Consider the following 14,881-nt stretch of genomic DNA (forward strand, 5'->3'; position numbering starts at 1 on the left):
ATTCACATCTATTAAAAAAAAACCTATGGGACTTCAGCCAAGATTCAGTGCCTTTCTACTGGATTCCTCTTACTAGATGCATCCGAAAAGGCCCTAGTTCACTTTCTCCAATCATATAGCCACCAGGTATTTAATACAGTAATATTTATGTGTATAACCTGTAGTGCAATTATACATGATTAACTTCATATGGTGGATGAGAAAACAAACTCAGAAATTAAACAATTTGGCCTCATGTCCTTTAGTTTTCCCAAGGCTTCCTTGAAAAACATCTAGCTCTTGGCCAGGCACGGTCGCTCACGCCTGTAAACCCAGCGCTCTGGGAGGCCAAGGCAGGTGGATCACCTGAGGTCAAGAGTTCGAGACCACCCTGACCAACATAGTAAACCCCGCCTCTACTAAAAATACAAAAATTAGCTGGGCATGGTGGCAAGTGCCTGTAATCCCAGCTACTTGGGAGACTGAGGCAGAATTACTTGAACCTGGGAGGTGTTCAAGTAATCTCAGCAGTGCGCTGAGATTGCACCACTGCACTCCAGCCTGGGCAACAGAGACCCTGTCTCAAAAAAAAAAAAAAAAAAAAAAACCTAGCTCTTAATTATTCCTAGTAAGGCGTGAGTTAATATGTATGGAATGAAGCAGGATTGTTGGAAAGATTGTTCTAGCATGCTAGTCTAACAGCTGACCTGAAATACCTTGAGGTGGTTTAGTACCAGCTCTATTGGTGAATGCCACCAGTAGCTCGTTTCTTTTTTTGAAATGGAGTCTCACCCTGTCACCTGGGCTGGAGTGCAGTGGCATGATCTGGGCTCACTGCAACCTCCGCCTCCTGGGTTCAAGCGATTCTCCAGCCTCAACCTCCTGAGTAGCTGGGGTTACAGGTGCACACCCACCACACCCGGCTGATTTTTGTATTTTTAGTAGAGACAAGGCTTCACCATATTGGCCAGGCTGATTTTCAAACTCCTGACCTCAGGTGATCCACCTGCCTTGGCCTCCCAAAGTACAGGGATTACAGGCGTGAGCCACCACTCCCGGCCACCAAGTAGCTCATTTTAACACAAACACGAAGATGTTGTTTTGCCCACTGGGACAGAAAATGCCAAGGGTACCTTTCACTTTATACCCAGGTAGATACTTTTAAATTGAGACAACCACTATGTTTGTGTGTTGGAGTTATAACTTTGGTTCTGTTTTTACCCTTTATTTGGAATACAGTGCAACATTACAGTTTTGGATCATTAAATGAATGGACTTGGTGATATAGTACTGACAAGCACGACCTGAATTCTGGGAGTAAGTGGTTTTCTAGTTCATGGGGGAGGAAAACAGATACGTGCAAGATCTTCTCCAGAGGAGAACAGAACCATGGTACTCAGTGAGTCACCAAAGGGCTTTGGCTTCAACTCACTAATGGCTGGAACAAGTGCCAGTCTTGGTCAGCCATCCAGGATTTTCATCACAGCAAATCAAAATCTCCAATTTTTCAAACTAATTGTAGGTAGAAGAGAGAGAATAACTCCAAACTGTCTTATAAAATGATCTAGATGACTACTGAAGTGTCCTCCATTCGTGAGTTGGCAAAATCTTCAGAGTGACTGTTGGAGCAAGGAGCCTTTCATGTGCTCCCAGTTATTATATAGTGCATAGAGGCTGGTAAGTGTTAGTCCTGTCAGACCACCTCGTGCTATCCCTCGAAGACCACCTGGGAAACAGAGACAAAAGGAAAATGAAATAGCCGTATATTGCATAGTGCCCTAGCATGACAGGGTTAAATAAAAAGTACTGTGAAATGGGCTGGGCACGGTGACTCAGGTAATCCCAGCACTTCGGGAGGCCGAGGTGGGTGGATCGCTTGAGGATAGGAGTTCAACCAGCCTGGCCAACATGGTGAAACCCTATTAAAAATCCAAAAAAATTGGCTGGGTGTGGTGATGTGTGCTTATAGTCCCAGCTACTTGGAGGCTGAGGCAGGATAATCGCTTGAACCCAGGAGGCTGAGGTTGCAGTGAGCTGAGATCATACCACTGCATTCCAGCCTGGGCGACAGGGTAAGACAAGTGAGACTCCGTCAAAAAAAAAAAAAAAAAAAGTACTATGAAATGGAGACCATTTTTAAAATAAATCAATATTCCATCTCAAAAAAGAGACAAAGTTTTTAAAGTAGTACCACTTGTGTAATACATATGACTTAACATTTTCATATTCATAATTTTTTTTCCCCTACTTTCCAATTTGTTCCTATGGCAGTTTATTACTGGAGTTCCAACTAGAACCTAAGTCATTTCCTGCTAGTAATATGATTTAGAACTCCACTAGCACTGTCAATGGATTTAAGACTGTAATGTAAACAAGGTGACACCCTATTTGGAAAGAGTATTAACAACCTTTGGACTCTGGATGGGTCCTCCAAATATTAACCTTGAAGATTAGTGACGGCCAGGCATGGTGGCTCACACATGTAATCCCAGCACTTTGGGAGGCTGAGGCAGGCTTGAGCTCAGGAGTTTGAGAACAACCTAGGCAACATGGCAAAACCCTGTCTCTGCAAAAAATAGAAAAATTAGCTTAGTGGGGTGGCATGCGCCTGTGGTCCCAGCTATTTGGGAGGCTGAGGTAGGAGGATCGCTTGAGCCCAGGAGGTCGAGGCTGCAGTGAGCTGAGATTACACCACTGCACTCCAGACTGGGTGACAGAGTGAGAAAGAAACAAAAAAATGTGGTAAGATAGCTATAATCACACTTTGAGTTAGATGCTAGTGACCACCCCCCACTTCATGCACTGATGCATCAATCTCCCACAATTAAAAAACAGTGAGTGACACCTAGCATCATGCTAGTTGAAAAGAACTCAAGAATTACAGATATTGAACTGCCTGCTTGATAACAAGTGAACAATTTTACATGTGGCAAAAGATTAGCAACAAGGATTTCACTTGCAATGGAGAAACAAAAATATTTCAATCGGTTACTTAAAAATAGTCCCCAAGTGTAAATAAAAGGAAGCTACAGATACATTTCTCAAAATAGAAAATGCCCCAACTGCTTATGGTTATAAAATGTAAGTCTTACAAACGTAATGTGGCAAAGAGAAACCAAGCTACAAAACTCCTCAGGAATGGGGGTGCCCAAAGCAGCTTTTTAAAAAATGTGAAGTCCTCAAGCAGCTCCATGAGTAGGGATCATAAACTTCAGGTAGCCATCTTTGTACCTAGAGTGTATTTGTTCCAAGTCATGTGTTAGGGAGACAGAGATAGAGCGGAGTTGTGGGGGTGGCTAGAGGCCCTTTTAGCTCCGTGCCTGTCAATTCTGTGACATTCAGTGATGTTGCTGAGTTACAACATTTCAGAACTAACCATTTCTGCAATGAGTGTCCTACCAGATGGCTTCAGCTGATGGATTAAAGGGCCACTCCCCCTCCAGGAATCTCTCCAGTCTGAAGACTTCTGATAGCTGACCTGCTTACGTTCTTCTTAGTTTTCCAATGCTAAGTATCATAATTATCTCTCTCAAACAGAAACTGCAGACATTATCTATAAACAGCTGTCAAACATGTAGGGGGACCAAAAACATTTTTAAGAAACCCAAAAAAACCCCACTAAAAGCATAACATGAGGTATCTCCTTGAAGTTCACATCATCTCTTTGTGAACTTGTCATATTCAGACTGTAGGCACAGCAGTTAAACTTCCAACTGTATTCAATGTGGTTGAAAAATTGTACTAATTGGAAAATAGTGTATACTCAAAATAATCTGTTCAGTTTAATAAGGATCGACCTCATGTCTCTGCCTAGCAAATCAGTAAAAAGCTGCAGAGCTGAAAGTGAACTAGACCAAATTCCTAATGTGGAAAAAATAAGCCATGAGGCACAGGAGAATAAATGCTAAAGGTATCTGCAACAGCATTGCTATCGCTCAGTTATTAGATCTAATTTTGAGTGTAATAAGGATTCTTCCAAGCAGGTAGCCAAAATGTAGTAACTCAAAACCCCATTCTGAATGTAAGACCAAGCAATAGCCAAGGTGCCCTCACTGCTGTTTGTCAGTGGAAGAATGCTGGTGGGCCGGTAATTGAAAACACAATACTTTTGCAGACACTATTTCCTATAACCACACATTCAACTTCAGATTAACTCCCCTGAACCTATAGTCAATAATCCACAGGACTGTGAAGTCAGTCCATGGGCTTTGGAAAGAGCTGCAAAACCACTGCTTCTAGCTGGTTCTTTGCTTTGTGCATTCTAAGAACATGGTATCTACTTGGCCCTTGTGGAAGGATTCTCACATTAGTTCTCAGCCATCAAATAACAAGCTTCCCTGGGAATCCTCTTTGGCATATGCACTAGGGGTAACATAGTGACAGTGGAATCTATAAGGCTTTAAGATACTTGGGGGCTGGACGTGGTGGCTCACACTTGTAATCCCAGCACTTTGGAAGGCCAAGGTGGGTGGACTGCTTGAGCCCAGGAGTTCAAGACCAGCGTGGGCAACATGGTGAGACCCCATCTGTTGCGGGAAGTCAGGGACCTCAAACGGAGGGACCAGCTGAAGCCATGGCAGAAGAACATGGATTGTGAAGATTTCATGGACATTTATTAGTTCCCCAAATACTTTTATAATTTCTTATGCCTGTCTTTACTGCAATTGCTAAACATAAATTGTGAAGATTTCATGGACACTTATCACTTCCCCAATCAATACCCTTGTGATTTCCTATGCCGCTGTCTTTACATTAATCTCTTAATCCTGTCAGCTAAGGAAGATGTATGTCGTCTCAGGACCATGTGATAATTGCATTAACCGCACAAATTGTAGAGCATGTGTGTTTGAACAAATATGAAATCTGGGCACCTTGAAAAAAGAACAGGGTACCAGCAATGTTCAGGGAATAAGAGAGATAACCTTAAACTCTCACCGCCAGTGAGCCAGGTGGAACAGAGCCATATTGTTGTTCTTTCAAAAGCAAATGGGAGAAATATCGCTGAATTCTTTTTCTCAGCAAGGAACATCCCTGGGAAAGAGAATACACGCCTGGGGGTATAGGTCTATAGATGGCCCCCCTGGGTGTGGCCATCTTTTATGGTCTGTAGATTGTAGGGGTGAAATAGGCCCCAGTCTCCCATAGCGCTCCCAGGCTTATTAGGAAGAGGAAATTCCTGCCTAATAAATTTTGGTCAGACCGGTTGCTCTCAAAACCCTGTCTCCTGATAAGATGTTATCAATGACAATGGTGCCCGAAACTTCATTAGCAATTTTATTTTCGCCCTGGTCCTGTAGTCCTGTGATCTCGCCCTGCCTCCATTTGCCTTGTGATATTCTATTACCTTGTGAAGTACTTGATGTCTCTGACCCACACCTATTCGCACACTCCCTCCCCTTTTGAAAATCCCTAATAAAAACTTGCTGGTTTTTGCGGCTTGTGGGGCATCATGGAACCTACCTACATGTGATGTCTCCCCCGGATGCCCAGCTTTAAAATTTGTCTCTTTTGTACCCTGTCCCTTTATTTCTCAAGCCGGCTGACGCTTAAGGAAAATAGAAAAGAACGTACGCGACTATCGGGGCAGGTTCCCCGATACCCATCTGTACAAAAAAATGTAAAGAATTAGCTAGGCATGGTGGCATGCATCTGTAGTCCCAGATATTTGGGAGGATGAGGTGAGAGGATTGCTTGAGCCTAGGAGGTGGAGGTTGCAGTGAGCCAAGATTGTGCCACTGTACTTCAGCCTGGGCAACAAAGCCAGACCTGGTCTCAAAAAATAAAAAAAAATTTTAAAAAGGCCTGGCATGGTGGCTCACGGCCTGTAATCCCAGCACTTTGGAAGGCCAAGGTGGGCAAATCACTTGAGGTCAGGAGTTCAAGACCAGCCTGGCCAACATGGTGAAACCCCATCTCTATTAAATATACACAAATTAGCCAGGTGTGGTGGCAGGCATCTGTAATCCCAGCTATGTGGGAGGCTGAAGCAAAAGAATTGCTTGAACCTGGTGGGTGGAGGTTGCAGTGAGCAAAGATTGCATCACTGCACTCTAGCCTCGGCGATACAGCAAGACTCTGTCTCAAAAAAAAAAAAAAAAAAAAAAGATATTTGGGACACCAGTAACATATTAAATAATTTACTCCTCCAAAAGCTTTCTATTTTCTTGCCAAATGAATCAAAAACTTAATTCAAGTCAATGAAGTTACTTCTTAAAAGCCAGAGAGAAAAAAAATCAACTCCAACAAGACACTAAACATTGGTGTTTGTACTTATCACATAGCTAATCTTTACTCAAGGGTGGCCTTTTACCACATACCAGCCATGTTCTAATTGTAACTGTTTCCATTAATTCCAGGGTTTCCCAATTGGTTGATCTGTTTGCAAGTTTAAGGGTCTCTAGGGTTTCTTTACTCAAACAACTCTACACAACTAAGCACAGGAAGTTGATAAGCAAAGGTACTTGCTTTGAACAGAGTAACCAAATAAGGCCAATGGTCAATCTCTATAAAGCAAAGCAAATATGACTTGTGTTTCAGTTTTACCTCCTGTATTTTGGGATCCTTATGTAGTTCTTCCAAAGCGATAGGCAAGCACCACCTCTTCTATACATGAGAAAATGAGGCCCAGAATATTTAAGTGCCTTGTTTGTGGGATATAGGGTTGATTCGTGGCAGAACTAATGCATTCAAATGACAATGACTTTAAAGCACAGATTAACATGTATCTTTTTTAAAAGGGCCAGATGGTAAACATTTTGGGCTTTGAGGGTCAAAAGCTATTGTTATGTAGGTACTTATATAACCATTTAAAATGTAACTAAAAAATGTAAAACACATTCTTAGCCTTCACACAGCAAATAAACAGGCAGCTGGCCAGCAGGAGTTGGTGGCTCCTGTTCTATAGGAACAGCCTTACCTACCTACTAACATGACTATTAAATGCCATTGTTGAGGACTGTCAGCAGCTGTCTTAAAATTTTAAAAAAACTTTATTCTTTTAAGAATTATGGTACAATACATGTAACATAAATTTTACCACCTTAAACATTTTTAAGTGTACATTTCAGAGGCATTAAGTACATTCACACGGCTGTGCTATTACCAACATCTACTTTTCCTTTATTTTTTCTTCTGAGACAGGGTCTTGCTCTGTCGCCCAGGCTGGAGTGCAGTGGTGTGGTAAAGGCTCACTGCAGCCTCGACCTTCTGAGCTCAAGTGATCCTCCCACAACAACCTCCTAAGTAGGTAGGACTACAATCATGCACCACCATACCAGGCTAAATTTTTTGTAGAGATGAGGTCTCCCTATGTTACCTAGGGTGGTCTTGAACTCCTGGGCTCAAACAATCCTCCTGCCTCAGCCTCCCAAAGTGTTGAGACTACAGGCGTGAGCCACGGTGCTCCGTGTACCAACATCTATCTTCAGAGGACTCTTTTCATCTTGCAAAACTGAAACTCTCTGCCCATTTAGCAATAACTACACCCATCCCGGCCATCTTCCATTCTACTTTTTTTCTGTATGAATCTGACTATTCTAAGTACCTCACATGAATCCGACTATTCTAAGTACCTCACATTAGTAGAATCACACCTTTTTTTTTTAATAGATGGCCTATTCGGCATAATGTACTCAGAGTTCATCCATGTCTTACCATCTGTCAGAATTTCCTTTTTAAAGGCAGAATAATATTCTATTCTATGTATATACCACATTTTTCTTTTTTTGAGACAGGGTCACCTAGGCTGGAGTGCAGTGGCATGATCACGGCTCACTGCAGCCTTGACCTCCCCAAGCTCAAGTGATCTTCCCACCTCAGCCTCGGGAGTAGCATGTACCACCATGCTTAGCTCATTTTTTGTATTTTTAGTAGCTATGTTGTCCAGGCTAATCTCCAACTCCTGGGCTCAAGCAATCTGCCCATTTTCCTGCCTTGGCCTCTTAGAATCTATCTTTTTTTTTTTTTTTTTTTTTTTTTTTGACACAGGGTCTCACTCTGTCGCCCAGGCTAGACTGCAGTGGCACAATGAAGGCACACTGCAGCTTTGACCTCCTGGGCTCAGGTGATTCTCCCATCTCAGCCTTCCCAGTAATTGGGACTACAGGTGCCCACCACCAAGACTGGCTAATTTTTTGTATAGACAGGGTTTCACCATATTGCCCTTACACTCCTGGACTCAATCTGCCCACATTGGCTTCCCAAAGTGCTGGGATTATAGACATGAGCTACCACACCCAGCCTGTATGGCTGTTGTGAATAATATGCTGTTATGAACATGGGCACACTAAACACCATTCAACTTAAAAAAATAATCAAAGCCTTAAGAACTGAACCAAAATGGCTTAGGTGAAAATAAAATACCAAACTCTGCTGTAAGAAAAGGAAAGAACATTCACTGAATTATACCTTCAGCAATAAGCACTTAATGGAACTTGTTTCATTTAAAATGCACCACAATCCTGTAAATTGATAATCATCATACCCCAATTTTATAGATGAGCATGGTATTAGGCGGACCTTTTTCAAAAGGTCATACAGCTAGTGACAAATATTTCCAAATTTTTCATAACATTTCTTTTTTTGAGACGGAGTCTTGCTCTGTGGCCCAGGCTGGAGTGCAGTGGTGTAATCTCGGCTCACTGCAAGCCTTGCCTCCCAGGTTCACGCCATTCTCCTGTCGCAGCCTCCCTAGTAACTGGGACTACAGGCACCCACCACCATGCCCGGATAATGTTTTTGTATTTTCAGTAGAGACGGGGTTTCACTGTGTTAGCCAGGATGGTCTCAATCTCCTGACCTTGTGATCCTCCCGCCTTGGCCTCCCAAAGTGCTGGGATTACAGACGTGAGCCACTGTGCCAGGCCTAACATTTCTGTTTTAAATAGCTTAATTAACTACACGTTCTATATTCTTGCCTCTGAAAGGCAGCTTTTTTTGTTAGGTTGGTTTATTATGCATCAGACACTTGATTCGCTGAGGAATTCTGTTTTTCAGTAATTCATCCACCACAAATATCACGTAGCATTTTGACTCCACAGACCTAAGAGTCTTAAGTCTTAAAAGGATTGTAAAATCTAAGTTTTTCTGAGATATCTGAGAGTAAGAGGCTTTTTTCTATTGAAAATAGGTTGCATTTCAAACTTTATCCGTAAGAGCTCACAACACTTTCTCCAACATGCATGCCCATGTGCTCACTTAAACAGAACTCTGAGTGAGACAGTGAATACCTCATATGCCCTTGAAAATTTTACCTTGGCATAGAAAAACCTTGTTAAGAACCTAAAAATAATTTCACTTTGAAAGTCTTTAGGGTTAGACAAATGTTAAACTTCAATTGGCAGTACAAGGGCAGCACTCAAGCCAGCAAGAGTTTTGTTGGGCCAAATTATGTTGAAAAAGATCAAATATTTTAAAAACAGGAGATTTCACATAAAAACTTGGGATTCCAGCTTCTTCTGAATAAATGAGGTACACTAATTATGCAGAGTGGCAAATGGCTGGAGTTGAGTGGGAGGTGTTTCTAGCCCAACAGATAGGCATGGAAGCTCCAGCTCAGCCCCCTCCACTCCATTTTCTTACACAAGGGAAGCCACTATGGTATAATATCTAATTTAAGGCATATTATATGTATTCTTAAGACAGAGGAAAAGGCTGAATATTTGATATTATCAAAAGAAATGAGAGTCTTAACTTTCTGTGGCAAGGACCTTCTTGCAGTAGTAACATAACAGTCTGGAACACCTCCAACATAAATTATTAAAAGAAAGCTCTTGGCTCAGAAGAGAAAAAGCAAAAAAGAATACTCATTAATTCTATGTCACAGGACAAATAGATTTCAATTTCCATTGCAATTGTAGAAGAGGTAAATAATCTGCTGACCCAGAATTCCAACATGGACTCACACTTCCCATCTTAATAACTCGAAACACTGAAATCACTCTAACAAAGGCAAATCAATGTCTTATTAATTTCTGGTTAAAAATAGACCCAAGAAGACAGGGCACAGACATAAATTTTGTGTGGTGGGAATACAAATATAACTTCAACTTCCAGATTCATGGATTTGGAAATGACCTTAGGCACTCTAAGTATAGCACCACTGAAGAAGTTTACATTTAGGGAATGGCTAATCTCTGCTGATCTAAACTATTTCCAATCCCCAATGTACTCTTTAAATACAGAAATTTAAAAAAAGAGGGGGCCGGGCGCGGTGGTTCACACCTGTAATCCCAATACTTGGGAGGCCAAGGCAGGGTGGATCGCTTGAGCTCAGGAGTTTGAGACTAGCCTGGGCACCATGGTGAAACCCCGTCTCTACAAAAAACACAAAAAAATTAGCCAGGCATGGTGGCGTGTGCCTGTAGTCCTAGCCATCTTGGGAGGCTGAGATGGGAGCATCACTTGAACCCAGGAGGCAGAGGTGGCAGTGAGCCATGATCACACCACTGTACTCTAGTCTGAGACCCTGTCAAAAAAAAGAGGAAGGGCTCAACATAGTAGGTACAGAGCTATTTTAATAGAAAGATCATGAGGGAAAAACTAGCAGCTGTCAGATAGACGGTAATTTATTTTATTCATTTATTTATTTTTATTTTTATTCTTTTGAGACAGAGTTTCGCTCAGCTGCCCAGGCTGGAGTGCAGTGGCGCGATCTTGCCTCATGGCAACCACCATCTCCTGGGTTCAAGCGATTCTCCTCTCTCAGCCTCCCAAGTAGCTGGGACTACAGGCACCCGCTATCATGCCCGGCTAGTTTTTGTATTTTAGTAGAGATGGGGTTTCGTCATGTTGGCCAGGCTGGTCTTGAACTCCTGACCTCAGGTGATCCACCTGCCTCGGCCTCCCAAAGTGCTAGGATTACAGGTGTGAGCCACCACACCCAGCATTTCATATTTCATTTCTTTCATTTTAAGATGGAAACTCACTCTATCACCCAGGCTGGAGTACGCCACTGCACCTGACATTTCATTATTCATTTCATTTATTTCATTTCTTCATTTCATTTCATTGCACCCAGCATTTCATTATTCATTTCATTATTTCATTTCTTCATTTCGTTTCATTTCATTTCGAGATGGAAACTCGCTCAATCGCTCAGGCTGGAGTGCACCACCACACCCTGCATTTCATTATTGATTTATTTCATTTCATTTCGAGACAGAGACTTGCTCTATTGCCCATGCTGGAGTGCGCCACCGCACCCGGCATTTCATTATTCATTTCATCATTTCATCATTTCATTTTATTTCATTTAGAGATGAAGACTCACTCTACCGCGCAAGCTGGAGTGCACCACCACACCCAGCATTTCATTATTCATTTATTTCATTTCATCATGTCATGTCATGTCATGTCATGTCATTTCATTTAGAGACAGAGACTCGCTCTATCACCCAGGCTGGAGTGCGCCACTGCATCTGGCATTTCATTATTCATTTAATTTATTTCATTTCATTTCATCCAGCATTTCATTATTCATTTCATCATTTCATTTCATTTCGTTTCATTTCCAGACGAAGACTTGCTCTATCGCCCAGGCTGGAGTGCGCCACCGCACCCGGCATTTCATTATTCCATTTTATCATTTAGTTTCATTTATTTCATTTCATATTTCATCTCATTTCATTTCATTTCGATGGAGACTCGCTCTATTACCCAGGCTGGAGTGCACCACCACACCCAGCATTTCATTATTCATTTCATTTCACCCAGCATTTCGTATTTCATTTCATCATTTCATTTCTCACTTCATTTCATTTCGAGACAGAGACTCGCTCTATCGCCCAGTCTGGAGTGCACCACCACACCTGGCATTTCATTATTATTTCATTTTTTCATTTCATTTTTCAATTTCATGACGTAGACTCGCTCTATCACCCAGGCTGGAGTGCACCCAGCATATCATTATTCATTTCATATTTCATTTCCCATTTCATTTCATGACAGAGACTTGCTCTATCACCCAGGCTGGAGTGCGCCACCCACATTTCATTATTAATTTCATTATTTCATTTCATCATGTCACGTCATTTCATTCTGAGATGGAGACTCGTTCTATTGCCCAGGCTGGAGTGCAGTGGTGTGATCTCTGCTCACCACAACCTCTACTTCCTGGGTACAAGCGATTCTCCTCTCTCAGCCTCCCGAGTAGTTGGAATTACAGGCACCTGCCATCATGCCTGGCTAATTTTTGTATTTTAGTAGAGACAGGGTTTCACCATGTTGGCCAGGCTGATCTTGAACTCCTGACCTCAGGTGATCCACCCACCTAGGCCTCCCAAAGTGCTAGGATTAAAAGCGTGAGCCACTGCACCCAGCATTTCATATTCCATTTCATATTTATTTCATCATTTCATCTCCTTCCAAAACGGAGTCTCACTCTATCACCCAGGCTGGAGTGCATCACCACACCCAGCATTTCATTATTCATTTCATTTCATTATTTCTTCATTTCATTTCATTTCATTTCACCCGGCATTTCATTATTATTTCATTTCTTCATTTCATTTCATCCCATTTGAGACAGAGACTCGCTCTATCACCCAGGCTGGAGTGTGCCACTGCACCTGGCATTTCATTATTCATTTCATTATTTCATTTCATCATTTCATTTCATTTCGAGATGGAGACTCCCTCTATTGCCCAGGCTGGAGTGCGCCACTGCACCCAGAATTTCATTATTCATTATTTCATTTCATCATTTCACTTGATCATTTCATTTCATTTCAAGAGAGAGACTCGCTCTATCACCCAGGCTGGACTGCGCCACCACACCTGGCATTTCATTATTCATCTCACCTAGCATTTCATATTTCATCTCATCATTTCTCATTTCATTTATTTCATTTCATTTCAAGACGGAGACGTGCTCTATTGCCCAGGCTGGAGTGTGCCACCACACCTGGCATTTCATTTTATTATTTCATTTCAGTATTCATTTATTTCATTTCTTCATTTCATTTCACTTCAAGATGGAGACTCGCTCTATCACCCAGGCTGGAGTGCGCCACCACACCTGGCATTTCATATTTCTTCATTTCATTTTATTCCATTCCCATATTCCCATTCCCATTCAATTTCATTCCATTTCATGACAGAGACTTGCTGCATTGCCCAGGCTGGAGTGCACCACACGCATTTCATTATTCATTTCATTATTTCATTTCATCATGTCATGTCATGTCATTTCAAGCCGGAGGCTCGTTCTAACGCCCAGGCTGGAGTGCAGTGGCGCGATCCCTGCTCACTGCAACCTCTGCCTCCTGGGTTCAAGCAATTCTCCCCTCTCAGCCTCCCAAGTAGCTGGGATTACAGGCACCCGCTATCATGCCCAGCTGATTTTTGTATTTTAGTAGGGAAGGGGTTTCACCATGTTGGCCAGGCTGGTCTTGAATTCCTGACCTCAGGTGATCCACCCTCCTCGGCCTCCCAAAGTGCTAGGATTACAGGCGTGAGCCACCGCACCCAGCATTTCATATTTCATTTCATTTCATATTTAATTTTGTTTCATTATTTCATCATTTCCAGACGGAGTCTCTATCACCCAAGCTGGAGTGCACCACCGCACCTGGAATTTTATTATTCATTTCAATATTTCATTTATTTCTTCATTTCATTTCATTTCACCCGGTGTTTCATTGTTCATTTCATTATTTCATTTCATCTCATGTCATCTCATTTCATTTCGAGATGGAGACTTGCTCTATTGCCCAGGCTGGAGTGCACCACTGCACCCGGCATTTCATTATTCATTTCATCATTTCATTTCATTCACCTGGCATTTCATTATTCATTTTATCATTTCATTTCATTTATTCTCTTCATTTCATTCCATTTCATTTCGAGACAGAGACTTGCTCTATCGCCCAGGCTGGAGTGTGCCACCACACCCGGCATTTCATTATTCATTTCATCATGTCATGTCATGTCACGTCATTTCATTCTGAGACAGACTCGCTCTATCGCCCAGGCTGGAATTCAGTGGCGCGATCTCTGCTCACTGCAACCTGAGGTCGGGAGTTCGAGATCAGCCTGACCAACATGGAGAAACCCCGTCTCTACTAAAAATACACAAAACTAGCCGGGCATCGTGGTGCATGCGTGTAATTCCAGCTACTCGGGAGGCTGAGGCAGGAGAATTGCTTGAACTCAGGAGGCAGAGGTTGCTGTGAGCCGAGATCATGCCATTGCACTCCAGTCTGGCCAACGAGAGTGAAACTCTGTCTCCAAAAAAAAAAAAAAAAAAAAAGTGATGGTAGATGCTAACACTGGCAAACGTTAGCAAGTACTAGAAGGGTCACTTGGCAGTAGTCATTCACATTTTAAGCATGCAGATAATTTGCTCAAGTAACTTAATTTTTAGCAATTTATCCTACAACTAAAATGTATGTGCAAAACTGTATGTACTACAGTGTTTAAGAAAAGGCCTCAAAGAAAAGGTGGTATCTGAACAAAGATGGACAGATGATGCAGCATTTGAGGTAGGTATCTGGAAGGATTGTTCTAGGAAATGGTAACAGCAAGAACAAAGGCCCTGAAGTGGGAGTTAAAAGACAATGGGAATAGGAGTAGAATCTGGAGTCATCAAAGTGGCAAGGGAGCAAATTACAGAGAAGATAGAGCCACTTTAAAGAATCTGGCTTGGCCCGGCGTGGTGGTTCATGCCTGTAATCCCAGCACTTTGGGAGGCTGAGGTGGGCGGATCATGAGGTCAGGGGATCGAGAACATCCTGGCCAACATGGTGAAACCCCGACTCTACTAAAAATACAAAAATTAGCTGGGCGTGGTGGCGGGCATTGTAATCCCAGCTACTTGGGAAGCTGAGGCAGAAGAATCGCTTGAACCCGGGAGGTGGAGGTTGTAATGAGCCAAGATTGTGCCACTGCACTGCAGCCTGGCGAC

General features: G+C 42.4%; 1 protein-coding gene across 4 annotated transcripts in view; it reads right to left on the reverse strand.

The window, feature by feature from the left end:
• Positions 1–1,183: 1,183 nt before the first annotated feature.
• The window catches only part of TIMM23 (translocase of inner mitochondrial membrane 23), a 34,173-nt gene continuing 20,475 nt past the window's right edge, over positions 1,184–14,881 (reverse strand). For 3 of the 4 annotated variants that reach the window (XM_031006863.3, XM_055353100.2, XM_063710122.1), the window contains one exon: positions 1,184–1,705. In XM_031006863.3, the coding sequence (XP_030862723.1) occupies positions 1,590–1,705 (116 nt within the window). In that variant the 3' untranslated portion in view covers positions 1,184–1,589. Of the gene's footprint in view, positions 1,706–3,211; positions 8,590–14,881 lie in introns of those variants that run through there. The other variant, XR_010135216.1, reaches the window with a different exon arrangement.

This window comes from Gorilla gorilla, chromosome 8 (assembly GCF_029281585.2).
Source record: "Gorilla gorilla gorilla isolate KB3781 chromosome 8, NHGRI_mGorGor1-v2.1_pri, whole genome shotgun sequence".
NCBI classification, from domain to species: Eukaryota; Metazoa; Chordata; class Mammalia; order Primates; family Hominidae; genus Gorilla; species Gorilla gorilla.